The sequence below is a fragment of the Schistocerca gregaria genome, chromosome 2 (genome assembly GCF_023897955.1).
Source record: "Schistocerca gregaria isolate iqSchGreg1 chromosome 2, iqSchGreg1.2, whole genome shotgun sequence".
Taxonomy (NCBI): Eukaryota; Metazoa; Arthropoda; class Insecta; order Orthoptera; family Acrididae; genus Schistocerca; species Schistocerca gregaria.
Genome location: NC_064921.1, coordinates 24,990,651 through 25,015,787, shown reverse-complemented (window position 1 = coordinate 25,015,787; position 25,137 = coordinate 24,990,651). Strand labels below are relative to the sequence as shown.

Below are 25,137 nucleotides of genomic sequence, written 5' to 3'. Positions count from 1 at the left end.
GTTTGTGTGTCTGTTTTGTATAGAGAGTTCCTGCAAATTAATTGGAGTGAAAAGAACTCAAAAAGGACATTCATACAGGAAGTGATTTGGGAAACATTTAAAGAGCAAGGTACAGCTTTCGTAATACTAGTGGGTGTCAAAGAAGACACAAGTAGTGGGAGTAGGTGGCGATTGGAATGTTTACTACAAATAATTGAGCCCGTTACTTAAAAGTGCTGTTTTGAGATGACGAGATTGGCACAATAGAAAACATTGTATCAGTGTGCATCGAGCCAATGAGAAACTTGATAACGCAAAATAACAGGTATTAATTTTAAATAACTAACTTAAAGTAATGTTACTCTTACTTACTGTAGTCAGCAAGTAAACAAGTAGTGTGTGCTGTTGTTTCTCGCACCGCTGTTAGTTGTTGATCCTGCAGTCACTGTCCCACTGTTGTCACCAGGAAGGCGGTGCGGGCGGCGGTTGTGCTGCTGCCGCTGCTGGGGATCACCAACCTGGTCAACATGGCGGACGCCCCGCTGGACAGGGCCGCCTGGGAGTTCGCGCTCTGGTCCTACGCCACGCACTTCCTCGTCTCCTTCCAGGGCTTCTTCATTGCCTGCCTCTACTGCTTCATCAATGGGGAGGTGCGTCAATCCCACAAAATTCCACACATTAAGCACTCACACAGTATACGGTACTCAGACTTGTCACTTTAGTTGTTAAAGATAGGGTCACTATGTATGTATTAACTGCATTGCCAACATTACAATCAACCAACGTTCATGGATAATTTCACAAACTCCTCTCCAAAGTAATATTACCATCAAAAATTAACATTCAGAAATTTGACACTGGAATTCAGCCTTGTACTGTATTTGAGTTTCTTACATAATATGAGTGCAAGGAATCCATTTTTTGTAAACTTGTGATGAAGTAGATGATAGTAAGAATCTGAAGAACATGATCACACATTTCTTGTAACTAGCAGGGACTAGAAACGGTTACTACATGGGCCCTTCTTTCTTTTTTTACCTCTTTCTATCGACATGTGATAATTATGCTCATCATGCCGTCAAACAATTCTTCATAATTCTCATGGAACCTTTTTGTTTAGTACTCTATTTCTGTGCATAGGTAATAATCACTGGAAATGGATGATCGATTGTAATTATGTACATTGCCATGTGTCCAGTGATCTATTTTGTTGTATTCATTGGGATCATGCATGAGAGAACTTTTACGTCCTCAATAGTCATATGACGTCGATGCTGTAATGGGGTTGTTCGATCTGTCACTGAAAGTATACTTTGGATGTAAGAATAGGTATCATATGCGGTGCACCTTCGAATTGAAATATTGACAACACGTGTCATATAATAAAATTGTGCTGAGGTGAATGTTGTATTATTTTTCGTTAGTTGACGTTTTTCCAATGGCGGTCGTCATGTAACACATGGTTTTAACATTAGACAGTAATACTTTACTGTATAGGTTCCTCCTGATGTATGGGCTGCGGGTGTGCTAGGTGATTTTGTTTGAGGTTCATCGATAAAAAACCACATCGGTTTCTTTTCTATCCTTTTTTTGGTAAGATATACTGTGCATTGTGGTTCTTGTACACGTAGCTGAACTCGAAATTATGTGACCTAATAGTTCTTCAAGCTTTTGGTATCCCTGTTATATCGACCGCTAACTCCGTGAGTAGAGGATCCCATGTCTTGGTAAGGGTTTCAGATACTCTTATTCCCATTTCCCATACTTTTGAGCATACGATTGATACGAAGATATTTGAAATTTTACCCTGCGTGAAGTCTAGGCTACTCGTCGTTGTTTGCACTGTTAAGATGTCGTAAAATATTTGAAAATATTTCTCCTCGTGAAAACCCATAGTAGTCCTAGTTGGCTGTCATCTATTATGAGAAGAGGCGCTGGAGGCATCTGCACCAGGTAACTCAGTTCATAAGTTACCGAGGTTCTGAGTGTTTGTACCTTTTGTACCAAGTTCAAGGTTTGGCGTTCTGGTCATTTAATAAAATTCGAGCTGCCGGTTACGTTGTTACGTTGTAACATTTCATCACTAACACTGTTTAGGCCTTTGTTGCCATGAGAATGTCACACAGAAAGCAGAAATCTTGTAAAATGACCACAGTTGAGTTACTTGTATATTTTTAGTAAAAAGAGTTGTCAGGAGCGTTAAATATCCAATAAAATAGTCTATTTCGATGTATGATTTATTACCCCAATTGTCATGTTGTTAAATTCCCAATGCTTCTCTGCAGAAGAGCAATTCGTATTGTTTTGTTTTTCACTGATGATCATACCTTGAACTACGCAGTAGCTATAGTCGGCGATATCGTGGCCTCTCGCAGCGCAGCTCCAACGCCACCTAGAGACAAGGACAAAAACAGTATCATGACGTCATAGCCGAGCGGCAAACGTAATATGCACAACCAGCTCCAAAAGAACTGTATGGATAGTAGAATGAGCGGTTTTTGAGTTCATACTTGAATGAGACTAGTTAACAGAGAAAACAGACAGGTATATAGTTGTTTATGTGGAACGGAGGCAAAAGTTAATAAGAGCGCGTCACTTCGATTAATTTCGTGCTTAGCTTAGGACATGACAGGAACTTTTTTAGACAAAACTACTGACTTCTTGGAAAAAATTCGTTACTTTCCTGCGTATGAGCTGTTAGCGACATTTGCAATATCTTTAAATGTACAGTATTTGTTTCTTAAAACATTCTCACACTTCTAACTAATAATTGTGTACAGTAACACGGAGACATCCACATCAGTTGTATTCACACAGTTTTCTGTTAGCAATACAACTTCAAGTACAAATTCAGGGACTAGAATTTCGTTTAATGGAACTTCTTTCGAATAGATACACACTTTGAAATGATTATCAGTTACAATATACACTACGTAATACGACTGCACAGATAAATCGATACCTATACACAAAAATAATACACTCTTCTTCAGCTATTTTCCCGAATTCTTCTGCAAAGATATCACATTAACTTTGTCTTTCAGTTCGTCAAAGCTATTACATGAAATTCTTTTTAAATGCTCATTATGGCTGGCAACACTGATCTTGATGCTTTTCTACAATACTGCTGCCTCCAAAGTGCTTTTTCTTCTGGTTCCTCCCTGGGTACTCCTGCAGATGAAGATAAGTAGTTTGGACATATCGCAAAAATACGTGACACGGCATTAGAATCAAGCTGTGGTTTTGTTGTCTGTTTGCTTGATAACGTTCCTGGCTTCGAAATGCTTGTGACGCACCTGAAAAATGGGCAGTGAAGTACATTAGTCGTATTGGATACCAGCCAAGTGTTCTGGCAAACAATAGTTTACTCTAATCGAAAACAAGTATTACTAAATTACATCCAAAACAAAACTTAAACTTAATAATTAATAACAGTGAAATCCTGCTTTACAACTGAATGGAGCCCTTTCTGACGTATTGCATTTTCTTTAGCGAACCTGTATACATGAACCTCGTTTCTGCCTGTGTAACTGCAATTAATTTTCCGTTCGCTGTTCTTAATAACCGTAGTGAAGGTGAAACTGCATAAACATATGTTAAGTCAAATTCACACAAGTACAACGTAGTAACAAGCAGTATGATTTCTGTGTGCTTAAATAACAATCTCATAACAATGACATAGCACAACGAGTTTTCTATACTCAACGTATTATAGCTGCAATATAGCTACTGAAGACTAGTTCGAGATTCCTAGCTTTGACTTATGATGCGTTACTACGATTAAGTGCGCCCCCCCCTCCCCCAGTACGACAAAACGGTAGCTAACTTCATAGATGAACGGTAATAAACTGGGCCCTTCAATTGCTAATAAGAGTAAATAACATAGGAAAACAATACAAATTATTTGAGAAAATCAGCAGTTATTTCAAAGTGAATACGCCATTCACCTTTCATAGTGCTATCTCTCACGTCCAGTGCCAATTTTAAATCGTCGCACACCGACCATACGGTACACGCCGTGAAAACTTTTATTGCTGGCTACACACATTTTACAAGCAACTTCCTGCCATCTGCAAAACAGAGTTTTATCAGTCACACAGGAGTTACAAAACCGCTAAGTAAATCTACCGGCCGTTCAAGTTATTTCGCTTGCGGGAATCGTTCTAAAATGACTTGTTTCATTGAACATAAGGGGGGAGATGTCAATATTGGTTCCAATATATTAATGCCTGCCACACAATGAATGCAGACGTGGCTAAGTTTCTTTTTTGTCTGCTTCTACACTTTACGTTTTCTGCGATCAAAGATGAATGCCCATTAAGTAGCGCCCATCTCTTGGCGTATGAATACAGCGAGTGTTGCTGCAATCTCTGAAGTTCTATATATTGCTGGGACTCCGCCTTCTGGAATATTACGTAATACGTCGTTAAAATGACTGATTAATCTACATTACTCATGGGTCGCTGGAATACTGGTATAGCAATATCTGGAAGTAGTCAAGGGGCCGATCAAATGTTTCCCTTTGAGAGCGTTGCTGCAGCAGATATGAAAGCCAGACGCTGCTCCTATGTGGAAAGGTAGCAACGACATGTAGGCAGTTGATTAGTGTGGCTCTCGAATGGAAACTTTTTGATCGGACCTTGCATCTAAAACGGTTTATGGTGGGATGTCCAGACTAGATGGAGATGAAACGCTCACAGACATCCGTTTAATTTGTTCACGTTCCCAACATCAGTTTATATTTAGGCAAATGTGCGGTCGTGTATTGATTACAATCTAGATGTAATTAGCCATATTACACCCTCATACTGTCATCAGTCATATCTTCTTCCTTCCACGACATTATTTATGTTAAGGTCCTACCAAACCGTAACACTCTTTCGCTGAATAAGTGTATCACACCACAAATACGCTCTATAGCGTTTTCCCTTAAACATTGCAACTCCATCGCCAATATCTGTCGGTCAGTTAATCGGTTTGTCCTTACCGAGAATCAATTATCAGTGTCCTTCACCTTAACTTTTGTGCCTCTCGGAAATCCTGCTATTAAGAAGAGAAGTAAACGCCAATACTTCATCTCTGTTCTTCAATGCTCCCCATATTCCCATTCTGACGGAGGTACACAAAGGATGAATGGCGCTACAGAATAACGCTTACATTGATTCGAAGCCACCATGTTGGCTGCTCCAGAAGATTAACGGACTACTCGTTACGATTTCTTTTAGTTCTTAACTTCTGTCGTGTGCACGCAACGGTTGTTATCAGCAGAAAATATCAAAGTGCTTTCACGAGTAACACGTAGTCAAGAAGGCATTGTCAAGCACTTTCTCTTCATAAATGCATCCTTGATTCCTTAACACGACACATTACGAACCTCGTTAGCGTAACTTTTTTTATTACAGGTTTCGAATAATGAATAAGATAAGAACGTCGAGTGGAAAGGTGGCTTTCGTCATCCAGCATTTTCCTGAATAAGGACTGACGAAACTGATTTTTGACCAATGCCGTCTTCCCGAAAATCCTGAGGGCACATGTTGTTAGGTTTGGTCGGTTTCCCACCTTTTATTCTCATGGTGTTCACCGGATTCTACCGTTTGGGGCAACTAATATTGTGGACGTCGGCTTCTAGTTTGTGGCGTTGTCACATGTCCCCTCATTATACTTCCATGTCTATTCCTGTGGTCTCACTTTCATTTTAATTTCTCTAAACGTAGAACTATTACAATAGAGAGTATAAATGCACACTGTTTTATTTACAAAATTCACGTGTTTTATATAAAATTGCTGACATAAATGAAAGAGACAAGAAACATAATTCACCACAGAAAATTCCATCACCCCATATCTCATGGCAATATCCGCCTGCTTCTGATTCTAATTTGGGCTCACAATCGTCGCACCTTCAGACAGATATTCGTAGTCATCGCACTGCAGCAGTTGCATTCTACAGCAGGTGTACCTCAGTTCAATAGAGAAGAATCGTCGTAATTGGTTTTATCACCGTATTTTGTGTGTGTTTCAGGTTTTAGGGCACTCATCGCCAAGCTTATTGTCAGAGTACTGTATTTTCAAAACAGCCAGAAGTAAGTATTGAATGTAGTATGAAAGCCTTCAAAACTTGGTCTTCGTAACTGTAATCAGATTTGAGGGCTGTGTGAAATGTAAAACTGGGTCCAAATGGGATCTAAGCAAAAAATAATCATCCGATCTGACATGGCTATATGTACTTGAGGAATGAAAATAGAAAGTGGAGTAAATTTTAAATTACTCATCGAAACTAACATGTTATCTTGTCCGGAGTTGGAAGATGATGATCATTTTGTGCCGATACGTTCCTTGCTAATACAGCTAGTTCCCTGGTTCGTTTATAACCTAACGTACGCCGAGCCGAGACGGCGATAACACAGCAGCAAAAGTCGTTTTGCGTACTCAGTTTCAAAAGGTGCACATCAGTTGACAACGCTGAATCGTGATGTTCGTCGAGAGAGCGAAGCGTCCAAGTCTTGCACTGCACCAGTCGTCCTGAATTTCTCCTGGCCTCCAATTATTTTATTTTTATTTTTTGAGGTGATTTCTGAATTACCTCACCAATGTGGTTACCCTTGCAACAGATTTGGGTGATCTGCCACACTACGTAGCAACAGCAATGAAGTCAGTAACTCGTGTTACCGGGTATGCTAACACAATTTTCGGATGAGTTTGAATATCGTCTAGATGTGCGTCATGTGGAGGAGACGCCGAACATGTGTCGAAGGTAAATGAAAGATCTGACTCTAAACGCAATTCTAAAAATCAACCCAAAGCTGTTTGTGTATGCACGTAGGAGATTATATTTGTAGGAGATTATAGTCTTGTAAAATTCCTGGTATAGATGCAATTTTTCTAAACATTGTCCGTAGTAAGCTGTGTAGTTATCCTTTATTAGCAATGCAGTAGGTCACTTTCGATTCTAAGTCATTTTCCGGCACCAACGAAAATACATCAACATGCATCTGCAGCAAGAGTCAAAGAAAACTTGACTCTAATTTCAAACACGTACTAGACTAATACAATTATAGTTGGCGGTGACGCCAGTTTACCCTCGATATGTTGGCGAAAATACATGATGAAATCCGGAGGTATGTCTTATATGAAACACCCTTCGAAATTGTGCTAAAACCATCCCCTGTCAGTTACCTCGAGCAATTAGTTTGAGCCACTCGAATCGTAAATTGTAGTGAAAACGGAATTGACATCTTGGATACAAATAATCCTGAGCTGATAACGACCATAAAACTGGATACAGGAATTTGTAGCGGGACTGATTACCGTAACAACCACATCCACCAAAAATAAACGAAAAATGTGTCTCCTCCAAAAAGCACATAAAAATTCGCTTGTCGCCTTCCTGAGATGCAATCTGCACTCGTTCCAAATTAGCAGCGTAGTGTAGACCAGGTGTGGCTTCAATCCAAAGAAACGGCATCGTCAGCAATTGACAGATTTATACCAAATAAATTAATAAAGCACGGAGCTGATCCCCCTTGGAGCACAAAACAGATCAGAACTCTGTCGCAGAATCACCAAAACAAGCATGCAAAATTTAAACAATCGCTGAATCTCCAACATTTTTATAGAGGCATGAAATTTAGGGCGAACTTCAACGCGAGATGCTTATAATAGTCTCCGCAAAGAACATTGTCTCGAACCTGGCACAAAAAACAAATACATTCTGGTCCTATGCATAGAATACTAGCACAATCAGTGCCTTGTGTGTGCCATAGAAATGGAAAAGTATCGACTTCAGTCCTGATAAAGCTGAGTTACTAAGCATTGTCTTCGGAAATTCCTTCAGCAAAGAAGACAAAGAAAATATTCCAGAATTCGAATCAAGAGCATCTGCCAACAAAGTAACTTAGAAGTAGATATTTTAGGAGTTGTCCGAGACAACGTAAATAATAAAAACAAGTCTTTGAGTCCAGTTCGTATGCCAGTTGGATTCCTTGTAGAGTATGCTGATGCAACAGCTCCATGCTTAACAATCGTATACAACCGCTCGCACGACGAAAGATCCATACCCAAAGACAGAAAACTTTCTCAGGTCGCACCAATAATCAAGAAAGGCAATACCAGTAATCAACTAAATTAAATGCTTATATTATTAACGTTGATATTCAATAGGATTTTAGAACATAAATTGTATTACAATATCATGAATTAAATCGAAGAGAATGGTCTACTGACAGACAGTCAGCACGGATTTACAGTTCTTCTGAAACACGAGTAGCTCTTAACTCAGACGAAGCGTTGACTGCTATCAATAAAGGATTTAAGATTGGTTTCGTATTTCTACGTTTCCAGAACGCATTTGACACCATACCTAACAAGCGGCTTGTAATCAATTTGAATGCTTATAGGATATCGCCACAGTTATGCTACTGGATTCGTGTTTCCCTGTCAGGGAGGTCACAGTTCGTAGTAATTGACGAAAAGTCATCGATTAAAACAGATTTGGTTTTTTGAGCTCCCCAAGATACCTTAACAGGCCCTCTGCTGTTCCTTATCTATATAAATGATTTAATGGACACTCTGAACAACGGGCTTAGGTTTTTGCAGATGACGCTGTCGTTTATCGTCTTGTAAAGTAATCAGAAGATGAAAACAAATTGCTAAACGATTTAGAAAATATGTCTGTACTGCGCGAAAATTAACAATTGACCATAAATAACTAAAAGTGTGAGGTCACCACATGAGTGGTAGAACAAATCCGGTAACCTTTGGTTACACGATAAATCATTTAAACGTAAAGGCCGAATTCAACTAAATAGCAAGGAATTTCAATTACAAACAACTGAAACTGGAAAGAATACGAAGAAAATGTTGTGGGAAAGGCCAAACAAAGGCTGCGTTTTATTGGCAGAACACTGAGAAATGCTACAAATCCTCAAAAGAGGCTGCCTACACTACGCTTGTCCATCGTCTGTTGGAGTACTGTTGTGCGGTGTGGGATCCTTACCAGGCAGGATAAACGTAGTAAATCTGGAAAGTACAGGATCCTCATTGTAATAGATTGTCAAGGAAAAACTGAATATGATAGAGAACAATAATTTTTTAATGAAAAATACCTACTTTGGCATTTTGGATTATTTGTTTCTAAAAATTATATCTGCAAAATAACGTCCTCCATTGTTGACACATTGACGAAGTCTATCCCGTAAGTTCTCCATAAATCTTCTTGTTATTTCTCTTGGAATGGCTGCCACTTTTTCCGTAATGGCCTCTTTAAGTGCCTGCTGTGTTGTGGGACGATGTTTGTACACTAGAGCCTTTAAGTGCTTCCAAAGAAAAACAAGCACAAGGCTATAAATCAAGCGAACTTGAGGACCACGCGATGTCTTCTCGCAAAGAGACAAGATGACCAGGAACTAACTCGCGCAGGATTTCCATAGAGTGACGAGAAGTGTGGCATGCTACTCCGTCTTGATCTGCAATAAACTGGCTTAGCATAGGCTGGAGGAAGTTTCTAGCATGTTAAAATAACGGTTTGAATTAACCGTTACCGTATGGCCACCTTCTTCCAAAAAATACGTCCGTGTAGTGGTCGCTGATGGACTTCAAGGTGGTTTTCTGGACCCCATTAGCGGAAATTATGTTCGTTTACAGTTCCTAATAAGTGTGAATGGGCCTCATCCGAAGAAGCAAACAAAGCTCGAGGTGGAATGTTTTGAAGAATTTCCTCACACGCAGCTCTACGAGTTTCGAAATTTCTTTCACTTACTGCCTTGGTAATCATCATATTGAAGGGTTGCTTATGAAATTCTCTATGAAGAATTCATCTTACACTTCTGTCAGATAATCCCAGGGCAGCTGCATGTTTAAGTGATGAACGCAATGGTCATGACCACGCTGTTTAGCGCCCGATAACCTCAAACCACACACACACACACACACACACACACACACACTCACTCACACACTCACACGCGCCAAGTTTTCCTACGTTGTTGCATTCCGGGGACAGCCACTAGGTTTTCTTTTCAGTGCTGAACCTGTCTCTTTAAAGTTGTATAGGTTTTTTATCCAGGACACCATCATGTCGGCCAAGTTCGAATCGTCTCCGAAACGCTCGCTGAACTTTACTCACAAAACCAGCGTTATGAATAAATTCCTTCCACAACAAATGCACGGTGCTCACCAAGCGCACACTGAAAATGGCACGTACACCGCTTTCAAACAAAACTCCCTCCACGTCAGTATCCTCACCACAACTCGCACGCCGGCTACGTTAGACGCGGGAAGTTTTATTGTCGGACCCTTTAGAAAGAAGGGTAGCACGTATCGAGAAATAAGGGCGAGAATGGCACGGATATGATACAGGATTTGGGTGGAAATCGTTAAGACAACGGCGTTTTTCTTTGCGGCGCAATCTTCAAACGAAATCTCAATGAGTCACAGGAGGAAAATACACCATAATACATAAGGGCTATCAGAGATCGCACGGTAAAAGATAGGTGTGTGTGTGTGTGTTTTTTTTTTTTCGTGGACTGTTCGAAAGTGAAATAGTAGAGAATTAGTGTGAAGATTGCTCGATGAACCGTTTGTCATGAACTTAAATGTGATTTGCAGAATAGCCATGTAGATGTAGATGGAAGAGTAGGCCTATTAGATTAAAGTATATACGCGCTGGAATATCAGTAACCGTAACTGTAATTCTGTTTTATTTCCATACAGGCAGTGCTAGACAGTTATTCATAGTTAGTCCCATATATGCCCTACGTTTTGTCTCATACAACTGTAAAAAGAAAAACATTCCGTTTGTTCATCTATACGTGGAGGAATACAGCTTAATTGCAATCTGACAGCGGGAACACCGTGCTAGAAGCAAAAACCCTCTTCATCTCGTGAGTAAAAATCACAAGACTTCGACATTCAGACTGTGGAAAAAATCGGCTCTTCTGATTTCTGGCAAAAAATACACTCAATGATAACATAAACGATTATCTATAAAGTATTTCTTTGTACATTACGTATTTTTCTGGCGTGCCACAAAGTGCAATTTAATCTTATATCAAAGACAGATTTTGTGAAACGTAAGTAAAAACGTGAATTTAAATTAATGAACAACGTACTACAACATCAAAATGGTGTGCACACATTATAAAACAGTGTTGGAACATATTGAAGTAGAAATCTAAGTATGCATTTTAAGTGACAAATTTTACGAACAGTTATAAAAATGATATCGGTGGCAATAAACTAATATGCATAATATTAGTTCTGTCAATGGCAATAGGGATCAGAAACAGATTAAATCGTCACATTCTTTATCTAAAAAGCAATACATATACCCATGGGAAAGAAATACATTAGCATTACACTTATACATATATCTGTTACTTGTCATTGTAGTATAAATGTAGGAGGAACCTATAATTGAACTAAAGTAATGTAAATTTCTTTATTTAAGAAAAATGTAAGAGACGCAACCGGTGAAGCAAATTTAGGTACGACTGACACGTAACCACAGTGTACATGCATTCATTAAAAATTGCAATGTGAGGCATAAAGTCATTGTATATTAAATAATATTCTTCGTTCACCGGTATGCAATTCCTATGGCCTATAAACATGCAAATATTGTTCCAAATCGATACATAAAGCATAACTGTGAATCACGTACCTAATACATACATGTTAAAAATTGAGTGCTCTGTCATCAGAGATTATTGAAGTCGAACGTTAACGTATGAAACAACTACTGTTGCCAGTAGCTAAATTATAGGTGATAGCAAACGATATAAATCGTAAACAAACTTTTGTGCAGGAACTGACCTCTCGATTGTGTACCATAAATGTTCGATGGTATTTACGTCAGGCAATCATGGAGGCCAAATCATTCGCTCGAATTGTTCAAAAAATTCTTCAAATCAATCGCAAAGTACTGTGGACCAATGAAATGGCGCATTCTCACCCGCAAACATTCTCTCGTCGTTTGGGGACGTGAAGTCCAAAATTGCTCCAAATGGTCTCCAAGTAGCCGAACACAACCATTTTCAGTCAATGATCGTTTCAGTTGTACCAGAGGATCCCAGTGCGTTCCATTATGGAGCCACCAACAGCTTGCACAGTGCCTTGTTGACAACTTGGATCTCTGGGTTCATAGGGTCTTGCGCCATACTCGAACCCCACCATCAGCTTTTACAAACTGAATTCTGGACTCATCTCACCACGCCTCGGTTTTCAAGTATTATAGGATCCAACCGCTATGTTTAGAAGTCAAGAAGAAGCGCTGCAAGCAATGTCGCAATCTTACAAAGGTGATCGCTATCATAGCCCATTAATGCCGAATTTTTCCCCACTGTGCTAACGGATATGTTCGTTGTACGTCCGACATTGACTGCTGACGAGCACTTGAATTACCGAATATTGTGGGCACGTTGGGTACCGAAAATGTTGACGGATGTGCACAAAACCAAACGTTTAGACTGTGCATTGACATTCCTTGAGCAGTACCACAACGACGGTGATGATTTCTTAAGCCAAACAGTTACGGGCGATGAAACATGGGTGGCCTAAGTCACACCAGAATCAAAGCAACAGTCCATGGAAGTTGAGCGAGGGCATCGTTTTGCTGCAAGACAATGCCCGACCGCATGTGTCGAATCAGACCAAAGATCTCATCACATCTTTTCGATGGGAAACCCTAGATCATCCTCCGTACAGCCTCGATCTTGCGCCCAGTGACTACCATCTGTTCCTGCACTTGAAGAAACACCGGGGCGGTCAAAACAGTGGTGATGCAGTGGTTAACAAGTCAGGCGGCAGGCTTCTATGAGGAGGGTATTCAAAAACTGGTACAACGTTACAAAAAGCGCCTCAGTATTGACGGAAATTATGTAGAAATTTAGATTAAGGTACACGCTTTCATGTAGTAATTATTGAGATATCTTAGCACGTCTTTTTTTTTATTTTAAAACGGTTCTTACTTAAAAAGCACACCTCGTATTAACTCGGATCGAGAACATCTATCAATCACTCTTCCACAGAAATTGCGTTATTAATGAGCCGAAACTTGATTCGTTTTACTATTTCTGGTTCAATAACATTTAAAATAAACTGGAATATTTGTTGCGATATGTATTACTGTCTGAAGAAGTACCGGATAAATTTTGAACTGTTGTCAGAACAGGTGAACGTATGTACACAGTAATCGTTATGTATTCAGACTGTGCTTCCTCCATGCCAATGAGAACATTTATGGTATGAACGAATCATTGTTGACTGTCATCAGATGGTGAGGAAACTGTCGTTTTGCGCTTTACAGCACTGCCAGTAACGCACTCAGCTAGCAACGTGATGAACTGCATGGTAAAAGCTCCCAGCGAGCAGCGAGTAGCGATGTGACAGCAGCCGACGTTGTCCGTTTTCTGCTACCTGGGCGCACCTCCAGGACCGGAGCGGTGTGCACTGAGTACATTTCACCTCGCTCCTTCTTCGTTTACTTTCTCCCCATACATGCATTCGTTCTATTTCAGTGCATTTGATTCATTTCGTAAATGGGAAGCACTGTGACCAAAGTAAATTCCGTATCTTGTTTGTAGTTATGTAGGCAACTGTCATAAACGGAGATGGTATAATCCTCTTTCGAAGAGGTTCAGGACTCGGAAAAAACAGGATGTTTTTCGCGAAATAGCGTAATGGATAGAAGAGTGGCCGATGGAGAGGGATGGGGTGGAAGTGCTATTGACGTCTTGAGGGACATAAAACGGAAGTGGCCAATTTTGGTAGACCTTCGGTTTCATAAGACATACCCATGCACAGGATCTAGCACAGTTACATAGTACATAAGTAGTATTTACATAGGCCACCCGCTTAGTCGAGACGTTTTTATTGCTGCTGTGGCTGCCGGAGGGCCTGATTTCGATTCTCGCTACGCATTCAGATTTTTTTTTCAGGTCTTCAGCGGTTGTCCACTCAGCCTTCGTGAGATCAAATGAGGAGCTATTTGAATAAAGAAGCAGCAACATCATTAGGATTCATCTCTCGACAGTAATGACTGGAAGGTTTGGCGACATACTCGTCACATGTTCCACGTTCATGCACTGTTGTCTACACGAGATGCAACATCCTGAAGGAAGCACCCAAATCTGGTGAAATTTGCAGAATGCATCTGCACCGATGAGGGATGCATATGATTAGCATATCAGAGCAGGCGCCGACCTGCAAGCGCTATGTAAAGGAAGAACAGACCGCCATGTGGACGTACTGGAATTCTCTAGTCGTGTCCGCGTAGTTGGCTGAGAAGTAACGTGTTTGTGCCATGTAGCGAGCCCGGGTACGATTCCCTACTGGGTTCGAGATTATCTCCGCTAGTGGACTGAGTGTTGTGCTATCCCAATCATACTTTCATCATTACCGACGCGGTGCCACTTGAAATAAGTGTTGCACCAAGAGCCCAAATTTCCCCCAATGAGCCCACCCGTCCATCAATGCCGCACGATTTTTTTATTTCGTTTACTTTCTTCTTTCGAGCGGGTGGTTTGCTTAAGGACGTTGCCTGTAGGGAATGTGGATTATCCTTCGGAGAAATCGGTGATCGTGTCGGGCGGAAACAAGCGGCTGTGATGCGGATCTGTTATCGCTGGATGGAGGAGGGAACGACGTCCGGACGGGACTGGTTGTACCCACCCCGTTGCACCACTATGCTTGATGACAGGCGTATTGTGTCCACGGCAGTGATTGTTCACCCTGCCACTTCACAACAAATTCGGACTGTTGATCTACAAGCAGTGTCCGTGCGTAGCCCATTCGACATCGTTTGTAGGAGAGTGGACTGTCACAAGGCTGTGTTTACCACTGAATCAATACCACAGGCGTCTGCCCCTTTTTTTTTTTTTTTAATTTGTGGAAGGTTCGTGTGGGAACAAACTGCTGAAGTCATCGGTCCCTAGGCCTACACACCACTTAAGCTAACTTAAACTAACGTACGCTAAGGACAACACACACACCCATGCCCGAGGGAGAACTCGAACCTCCGACGGGGGGAGCTCCGCGAACCGTCGCAAGGGGCCCAAGACCACGCGGCTACACCGCGCTACGCCGGTAATGATGCGATGAACAACGGACATGGTCAATCGATCTGAACGACATTTTTTGTGCCGACGAATTCCAATTTGCGTACGCCACAACGATGGTCGGAATAGAGTCTGGTGATACCTTGGTGCGAGAGTTGAACTGTTGCCTCATACATAGGTATTTTGACCCTGTACCCAGTATTGTGGTTTAGGGTGGTATTGAATTCCACTTTCGCACCTCCTAGTACTTACTGACGCTCCACTGACGAGCTAGCGTTAGGTCTGTCAAATGTTCTAGCCTGTTGACCTTCCATAGATTCGGAGCTCCCCGCTGGCCACATTACAGCATGAGAGCGCACGGCCATAAGTGATAGGCAGCGATCAAGACTTCGTCCTCAATCGGATTATTTTTGTGCCTTGGCCTTCCTGTTCGTCCGATCTCTCGCCTTTCGAAAACGTCTGGTCGATAGTTGCGGAACGACTGGCACGGGATTCACCAGATCAACTCCGGCAACATGTGGAAGAAGCGTGGACTGCTGCACCTCAGCAACAGATCCAGAGCCTCTCTGATAAAATGCTGAGGGCTGTAGCAACCGTTGTAGCCAGAAATGCCACCAACATCATCTACTTCACTTGATATAGCACTGTAATTTCAATCATTTGTTCTTTGTACAACGTATTATCTCAAAAATCAATTTAGGTGTGATACCCCCGGCCCTACATGGTGCTGCGTTTGGATGGCCAGCATTGTAGATCGCTCATCGTTCTACCTCGTAGGCAACAGCCCGAGCAGACTGATGTCCTAATCTGTGAATGGTGTTCCGGTTTTACGCCTATGAAACACCTTTTATTTTTGGGTAGAAAGTTTTGTTGCCAGTTTAGAGAACGCAAGTGTGGTTATGTTCGGTTCACATGTTTTCCATCATTTGTCAGAATTTGGTTTGTCTATTTTGGACTATGGAGCAAATAATTACATGGAAAGGTGTTCGCCGAAGAAGCGAGCTGGATCGGACATGTTAAAGTGAAAAAAATACGTTTTTGATTCAGATATTATTAGAATGCTAGGGAAGGCTTTGAAGGCTACGTGGGTTCTGTAAGATTCATTGTCATAGATACATTGGTCGAATTCTTTAAAATATATGCTTGCAGTAAGATTCCATACAGGACACATACCAATGTCGTATGATCCAAGGGCACACCAGTACAGGGCCTTGCAAGAGCAACTGGCCCTCTCCCAAGATAGTCACGGCCACACATGTTGGCCGACTCGTGTACTTTGTCAGTGTTTCGACAGCTCCACGATAAAAGCAACTGACAGCACATTGAAGTACTGTGGCTTTATGACATACATACGTTACACGACAGTTTACAGAACCTTGGTATCTACAAGAAACATTCCTCGTACAGTCTTACGTCAACGTTATTTCTTAAAAAATTCGGTTTAATCAGGTTACATTCATTAACTTTGTTTCTTGTTTCCACCTAAGACCGTGTCTTTATCATGTGCATTGCACTCATAAAATACTTGATTATTTACCAATATCTGGTTACCAGCGGAAACATTCACTGTACACTCCTATGACAAATTCAGTTTCATTGGATTATCTGTTACTTTTATTGCCTTTGGTGTATGTTTGGGTCAATATAATCTCCATATTCATGTATTTCTTCTTTCCTTTTCACCGAATGACTGAGTCTTCCTTACAGTGATGGCAACCTTTTGAGCAACAAATAACGAATTAGTCTGATACATCAATCTTCGCGATATGAAGTTCTTCGAAAACGTAAGGAGGAAAAAAGGACTGACAAATCTCTCCCTCTTCGACCCCCTCCCTCTCCCTCTCCTTCCCTCCCGCCATCCCTTCCTCCGTCTCCCCCCCTCTCTCTCTGTCTGTCTCCCCCCTCTCTTTCTCTCTCTCTCTCACTCACTTACACACACACACACACACACACACACACACACACACACATATTATATAATTACACATACGGATGCATGTATTAACAAAGAGAAAAATATTCATACATCTGTTTCACACAGTATGAATATTTATTCTGCTGGAAATAACGAATTTATAGCGCTCTCTCGTATCGAACTGCCAAAAATCAGAGAAGAAAGTTGATGTAATATAGGGCAGCATTTATATGCCACCAACCAATAGGAATTTCACAGTTGTTACGTGATATTAGTTGTACGTATTGCTGACCACGGCTAGTATTGATCTGCGCTGAGTATGGCGTTTGTTTACTTACTTTTAAGAAAAATCTGTTAAAACCCTAATACATGTATCACTACAATCGATAATAACTGCTGTCATCTTCCATCATTTATTCAAAATACCGCTGCAGTTTCCGAAATTTACTGATCTATCCTCCATAAGGCAAAACCTTCTTACGGAAGAGGCAATCAAACTTTAATGACCATGCGCTAAATTTCTAGATGTCAGTTACCCTAAAATTCTGAATAAATATCAATGTTGTATTTAATATTGTTAAATGCTGGTAATTCGTCGAATGAACCGCAGTTCTTCAAGCTCACAAATAATTCCATAAGACGGAGTGCATTGTGTTAGGTTTCATATTTTTGTCGCGTTATGCCAGATTTCTATAGTCCTGAATTAATGCTTTTGCTGTATTTGGCCCTCCTGTACGAAAATCTCTAGCTACTGATATATAATCGGCAGTATTTTTGAATAATGCTTACTGTGTGGAGAACTCGACTATTTAAATGTAAATATGAGGATGGTATTTACCAGATGACGAGGGCATACTCGGCATATTCGACATTCCCGTGCGATAAGAAACGAAAATCAATCTATTTAGTAAATAGTACCAAGTATCGTTCATCATTACATACAGGGTGTTTCAAAAATGACCGGTATATTTGAAACGGCAATACAAACTAAACGAGCAGCGACAGAAATACACCGTTTGTTGCAATATGCTTGGGACAACAGTACATTTTCAGGCAGACAAACTTTCGAAATAACAGTAGTTACAATTGTCAACAACAGATGGCGCTGCGGTCTGGGCAACTCTATAGTATGATATTTTCCACATATCCACCATGCGTAGCAATAATATGGCGTAGTCTCTGAATGAAGCTGGTTACTGTATTCTTGTTTAGGTCTCCCTCCGCATTTTTACTCCTTGCACTTCCCTACATCACGAAAAAATACCCGTTCTATTTCGGCTGTCGTCAGTTACTTTGCTATACAAATAGCATAACTCGTTCGTATGTTTAGGGTCTCACTTCGTTACCTGATTCCCTCAGCGTTGCCTGATTCAAGGTAACTACTTTTCAACATCCATGTTTTACTTTTTCGATATTCACCTTTGCGGCATCGTCCGGAGATCGCGGTGGCCAGCTGAAGTCCGAAACGCGAATCGATTCCAGAGACAGTAGCTAGGGTTCGCTGCAATCTGGAACGACGTAAGGGCGGTGCTCCAGAAGACCACACCCTCCACTCAGCAAAGCAGAACCCTCACACTTACGTCAATATAGTGTCGCACACGCAAGACCTCGGCCTCAGTTTGAGACCACTGCTTCAGCAGTCAACAACGTCGTGATGAAAGAGTGTTTGTGGTGTTTCATATAAATAGGTACTTTAGTTAATCCTGAACATTGTCCTTCGACTGAGGGCTTCATAGTCAATGGCCGATGTAAATATTTTATAGTCTAAAATTAAGGAAATGTTGCTATTCATTCATGTAATAAAGTAAACTAATATTTTATCTGTTGTTAAAAAATAGATGATGTCCCATAGCAGTCAAAGAACCGACAGTTGTAGTTTCGCCTGGTGAAGACGTTGTTATAAGTTCTTTTCAGGACACTATCCATTCCGTTGAGGTGCGCTTCCAGGTACTTTGCCGTGTGTGATAGAATTACAGTGTAAGTGGCAAACTTCAGAGGTTGTAGTTCATCTTCTTGAAATTTGATTGCCTTTCCCGTTTTGCCATGTGTTTAATCTCATGATGGCTCAATGTACAGATTGAATAACATCGGGGATAGATAACAGTTCTGCCCTATCATGCTCTTCGACTCTTAGAACAGTAGTCAGATAATAGATACAGAATTTAAATAAAATCAAGGAAAAAAGTTACAACTATTGAGATTCGGATTTCAAGACTTATACGCTAAGCACTTCTTTCAACATTGTCAGAATATTTTGTTTTGGTTTTTGTGTCATCAGTCATCTGATTGGTTCAAGAGAATAGCACTCGCACTAAGTTCCCTCGAATTATTTGTTGCATTATCCAAACCTCTGCAGCTTCCTCCACTACCAATGAAGTTATTCCCCGACGTCTTACCTCACAAATGACCTACCATTCTGTCCCTTCTTCGTGTCAGCGTTTTCCATATGCACTCTCTGCCGATACTGGAGAGAACCTCACCGTTCCTTATCAGCCACCTAGTTTCAACAACTTCGTACAGCCCCACATCTCAAACACTTCTATGAGGGACGTTAACTAAGTAACACATTTTCCCGAAAGCGGGTTGGTTTGCTTCAGGGTTCTATTGTACCACAATATTCCCCACTCTTCTGGCTACAAAACCCTATTTTTAACATAATCTACGTTCAATACGATGGCCTTACACCACCATACATGTGGGACCAGTATGCTCGCATATTGGTGCTCTACGGTGGGCGTCAAAGCGAACATCTTGGCACATCGGTAACCTCCCCGCCATCCACTTACTGCCGCCCGCAGAGTACACCCTTCACTGGGCTAAACACATGATTCGTGTTCCGGGCTGTGACGTGGATCAGATAGGACATTCCAATAAAGATTTGTGAACTCTTTTCGGGTGCGCAGACTTCTGTGAGGCCTGACGTTGTCATGGAAAACGAGAAGTTGTTTTGCATTTTTGTGGCAACGGAAACGCTGACATCGTTTCTTGAGTATCGTGGGAGTAGAACAGTACACTTGAGAGTTGATCGTTGCACCATGAGGGAGGGTATCAAACAGAATAACCCCTTCAAAATCCCAGAAGACCGTCGCCACGACTTTACCGAGCAATCCAGCGGGCGCCCACCTATGAGTTCCCCAACGGGCGGACGATGTGCCAGCACTACCAGCAGACACGCCCAGATCAACAGCGAGGTGTCTGTGATCCGTCGATCATCTCGAACGGGATTGTCCGCTCGTTCCAAAATTGCAAGAGTCAAGCTGAGTGTGACCGGCCGGCAAGCGCCAGGTCGGACAGGTTTGGATGACATTATTGCTATGATGACAGACCCTTCGCCCGAAGATTCAGTGCTTTTCTTCACTCTCTGGTCTCCTTAGACGTTTGAGAGCGCATACGAATACGTACGAATATCTCCTATGCTCTTGTTTTCCAAAAAACGAAACTCTCTGACAAGTCTCTGCTCGAAACGCACTTGCATTACATCCGCCAGTTTGAAGGCTACATATAGCGCCGCTACCAATCAGAACTTCGTGAAATTCTAGGCACTGAAGCGGGATTATTCCATAATGTCCAACAACAAATTACTCAGTTTCTCGACCGACGCTGAATATGTGTTGCATACTTTTTGAACGTCCCTGGTAGTTTGTTCTGCCCCTGTTTTTCCAAAGCTCGTGATTTGCTATCGTACTTTGCTGTAAGAGCGTACGTTTTCACAAATTTCTTCCTCAGTTGTTTGACACTGACAGCCTTCTCTTGACCAGCAATGCGTTGTCTCCTTGTGCTGATCCGCATCTCATGTACTCGTTGCTTGATCCGTCATGTGTCATTTTGCTTCCAACGTAGCATAATTATATAGCTTCGTCTACTTCACGCTTAACGGCACTGGAAACCTTGTAATGTATTGTTTCTTAAATTGTTTCGTATTGCTTTAGGAAATTGATGTCTGGCGACGAAGTTGCACATCTAGTAAATGGGGAGCCAGTCGGTATGGCCCCTTGTTGGGTAACCAGGGGCGAGCGCTTGGGCGCTAGCAGCTTTCGGCCTGGATGGTGAGTGGTGTGACGTGCCGCAGGTGCGGGCGGCCATCGTGAAGAGCGTGTCGGTGTACCTGCTGCTGCGGCGCCACCACCAGGCGTCGGCGGGGCGCCGCATGTCCGTCTTCTCCGGCGTCTACGTGGCGGCGAGCGCACGCCAGCCGCCCCCCGTAGCCTGCACCGCCCTGGTCGGCGCAGCTGGCGCCGGCGGCGGCGTCGCCACGCCCACATCCAAGAAGCGCAAAAGGTCCGTATCCCGCTCGTCAGCGTAAGTCCTGGTAGACTGACGTTCTATCACCTTATGCCGTAGGGAAGTCATCCGCATAGTCATCGAACGACATCCCCATTCACTGTCACTCAGCACACATAAATACCTTCACTTTACTTTTTTTTTCTTCGCTTTTGACTGGTTTGATGCTGCCCACCAGTAACTGCCTTCCAGTGACAGGTGGTTTATCTCGGAGAACCACTTGCACCCTATGTGCTAAATTATTTGCTGCTTTTATCCTTATATACGTCGTCCTTCATAATTTTTATCCTCTATGTCCCCCTTTAGTACCACGGAAGCTAATCCCTGATATTTTACCATATGTCTTATCACCCTGTCCATTCCTCTTGTCAGAATTTTCAATATATTCTTTCCTCCACCCAATATTCGACATTGTTATGTGGCACCACATCTAAAATGGTTCGATTCAATTCTGTCCCGGTTTTCCCACGGTAATGTTTCAGTACCATACAATGCTCTGCTTCAAACGTAAACTCTCAGAATTTTTTTTCCTCCAATTAAGGTCTGTTGTCTTTGATACTAGCAGACTTCTCTTGGCCAGAAGTGCCCCATTGCCATTTCTAGTATGCATGTGATGTCCCTCCACCGTCCACCGTATGTTATTTCGCTGCCTTCGTAACACAATTCCGTAACTTCATGTACCTTGGGCTCCCCACTTCTGATGTGAAGTTTCTAGGTATTCTCATTTCTGCTACCTTTCAATCTTTCGTCTTTCTTATATGTACTGTAAATCCATATTCTGTATTAATTCATCCCGTTTTTTTAAATTTCACTGACGATAGAAATGTCTTCAGCGACTCTTATCATTCACCTTTATTTTATTTCCGTTATTAATTCTTTGCTATTCGTATAGATTGAACAGTACGAGCGAAAGACTACATCCCTGCATAACACCCTTTATAATCCGACCACTTCGTTCTTGGTCTTCCTTTCTCAGCCTTCCCTCTACTCTCATGTATATTACCCGTCTTACCATATAGCTTATCCCTATTTTTCGGAGCTTCGAACATCTTGCGCCATTTTACATCCCTGAATGCTTCTTCAAGGTCGACAAAAACTATGAATGTGTCTTCAGTCTTAATTCCATTATCAGCCTCAATGTCATAATTGTCTCTCTGGTGCCTTTACCTTCCCAAAACCCAAGCTGATCGTCATGTAATACACCCTCAATTTTCTTTCCCATCTTCTGTATATTATTCTCGTCATCGTCTTGGACGGATGAGTTTTCAGGTTGATTGTCCAATAATTCTCGCACATGTCGTCTTTTGCTATCTTCAGAATTCTGTGGGCGACGTTTTTGCGACAATCTGATGGTGTATTGCAAGCCTCTTACACTCTACACAGCAAAGTGAATAGTCGAATTGTTGGCACTTCCGTCAATCAGTTTTGGAAATTCCAACGGAATGTTATCTAACCCCTGCGCCTTGTTCGATCTTAACGCTTCTTGAGGTTTTTCATATTCTGATTCTAATAACGGACCCCCTATCTCATTCCTATGGACTTCCCTTTCTTCTTCTGTCACGTCGTCAGACAATTCCTCCCTCTCTTGGAGATCCTCAGTGCACCCTTTCCAACTATCTGCACTCTCCTCCGTGTTGTACAGTGGAAGTCACATGTTACCGCCTTTGCTTTAAATTTCAGCAAAGTATGTTTTGATTTTTCTCTACGCTGATTCAGTATTTCCGACAATCATTCGTTTTTCGATTTCTTCATATTTGTCATGCAGTCATTATGACATACTTCCCTGAACTTCCAATTTGTGTCATTCCTAAGTGACTTACAATTCTGTATTCCTGAATCGCCCTGAACACTATTGTACTTTCATCTTTCGTCGAACAGCTGAAGTATTTCTTTTGTTGCCAATAGTTTCGTGTCAATTACCTTTCTCCTACAAATTTCTTTACAAACTATTTGACTGCCATATTTAGATACGTCCATTTGTCTTCAAGTGAGTTGCCTATGAGTTATTCATTATCACAGAATCTGTGGCCTCAGAGAAATTCAAATGCGTCTCTTCATTCCCAGGAACTTCCGTATCCCACTTCTTTGCGCGCTTCACTGTTACTAAATTGAATAAGGTTATATCGGCTGCTCGGTTCGCCATGCAATCCAATAACTGATTTCGCATTCTCTGCCTGAACGTAATGTAATCTAACTGGAATCTTCCTCTGTCTCCCGGCCTTTCACGTGTATACAGCCACCTCTTGTGACATTTTAACCGATTATTCATTACCAGTAGCTGACATTTATTGCAGAACATAGTTAGTATAGCTACTTTTTCATTCCCACAACCTTTCTCCTGCAACTCTTTCTTCTACTCCTTTCCATCTAATAGCGTTCCAGTCTCGCATGATTATTAGAATTCTATCTTACTTTACCTACTGAATTACCTTTTTCAGTGTCCTAAAATAGTTTATCTATAGCTCAACTTCTGCTTGCGACGTCGGCTCGCAGCCTATATGGGAGCTATTGTTGTCGGTTTTGTTGTGCTGTTGATTCAAACTGTTCACTGGAAGTCACTCTCTGCGCTACCTTACTATTCATAAGGAAATATATTCCCGTTATAACATGTTCTGCTGCTCCAGATATTATGCGATAATTTTCTGACCAGAAATCCTTATCTTCTTTCTCTTTCACTGCACCGAGCGCTGCTATATCTATACTGAGCCCTAGCGTTTCTCCTTTTCATATTTTCTAGCTTCCCTGCCTGTTCAAGCTTCTGCCATTCCACACACCGATTCCTAGAACTTTAGCGTTTTGTTGATTGTTCAGTCTTATAGTCATGGTCAACCTTCCCTTGGTAGTGGCCTCCCTGGGATCCGAATGTGGGACTAGTGCTGAATCTATTGCCAACGGAGAGATTACGTTTTACAGTTACAAGCCATATATCATGCGGATACAAATTTCAGTCCTTAAGGCAATGTTTTCCATTGGCTTCTGCATCCTCATGTCGTTAAACATTGAGGATTATTCTACCTTTTATGGGCAGTGTCTCACCCCACGAGCAGGAGAGTGTCCTGAACATCTGTCTGATCCTGCGCCATCTTTCACAAGGCTTTTAGCACGGGTGTGACTTGTTATACCGGAGATCTTAGGTCGCCATTGCTGACAATTTTTTTCCAAAATTTAAGAAGTTTCGAGATTTGAACCCCGATCCCTGGACGTTTTAATCACTTTGAATACTAATCAAACACGCTACACTTCAACAACAGGATTCTTTTTTATTTAATCGTATGGTTAGTACTCCTCGTTGGGCAGGCCGTTCGCCGGGTGCCTATCTTTCAATTTGACGCCACTTCGGCGACCTGGAGTCGATGAGAATGGTAGGATGATGATAAGGACAGCGCAGTACCCAGTCCCTGGACAGAGAAATTCTCCGACACAGCAGGGAACCGAACTCGGGTCCTGAGGATTGACAATCCATGACGCTGACCATTCAGCTACCGGGGGCTAACAACAACAGGATAACAACTGTCGAGACCCGAGCTTCCAATTGCTGAACTAAGAAGTAGTCTAGCATGGGATATGATTTTCTGAATTCTTTTCAGTGTCAACTTGTGTGTGGTTTCAACCGAGTACATCCGCCTAATGATATCTCTAAATTCTCGTTGTCCCGCCATTCAGGTATACCCCAAGATTCTCTAATGCTGCAGTTTCATTGTTTCCTAGACGCAACCAACGTCACAAGACCACCAATTCCTTAGTACCTACATCTTTATGTTAACAACCATGCCTAGTCCGTAGCTAGGAAGAAAGCACCTGTTCAAAAAAAGAGTTTCTTGAAAGCTGCTATGTGAAATGACAGACACGAGGTGGTCCGAGCGACGTAAATATAGTAAACTGTCACATATTTTTAGTGCATACACACTT

The 25,137-nt window shown here is 41.7% G+C and overlaps 1 protein-coding gene across 1 annotated transcript in view; it reads left to right on the top strand.

Annotated features, from left to right (window-relative positions):
- Positions 1-25,137, top strand: part of LOC126335601 (PDF receptor-like) — a 383,334-nt gene that overhangs the window by 319,054 nt on the left and 39,143 nt on the right. Inside the window, exons 12-13 of the mRNA XM_049999054.1 lie at positions 446-629; positions 21,017-21,225. Of these exons, the coding sequence (XP_049855011.1) occupies positions 446-629; positions 21,017-21,225 (393 nt within the window). The remainder of the gene's footprint in view (positions 1-445; positions 630-21,016; positions 21,226-25,137) is intronic.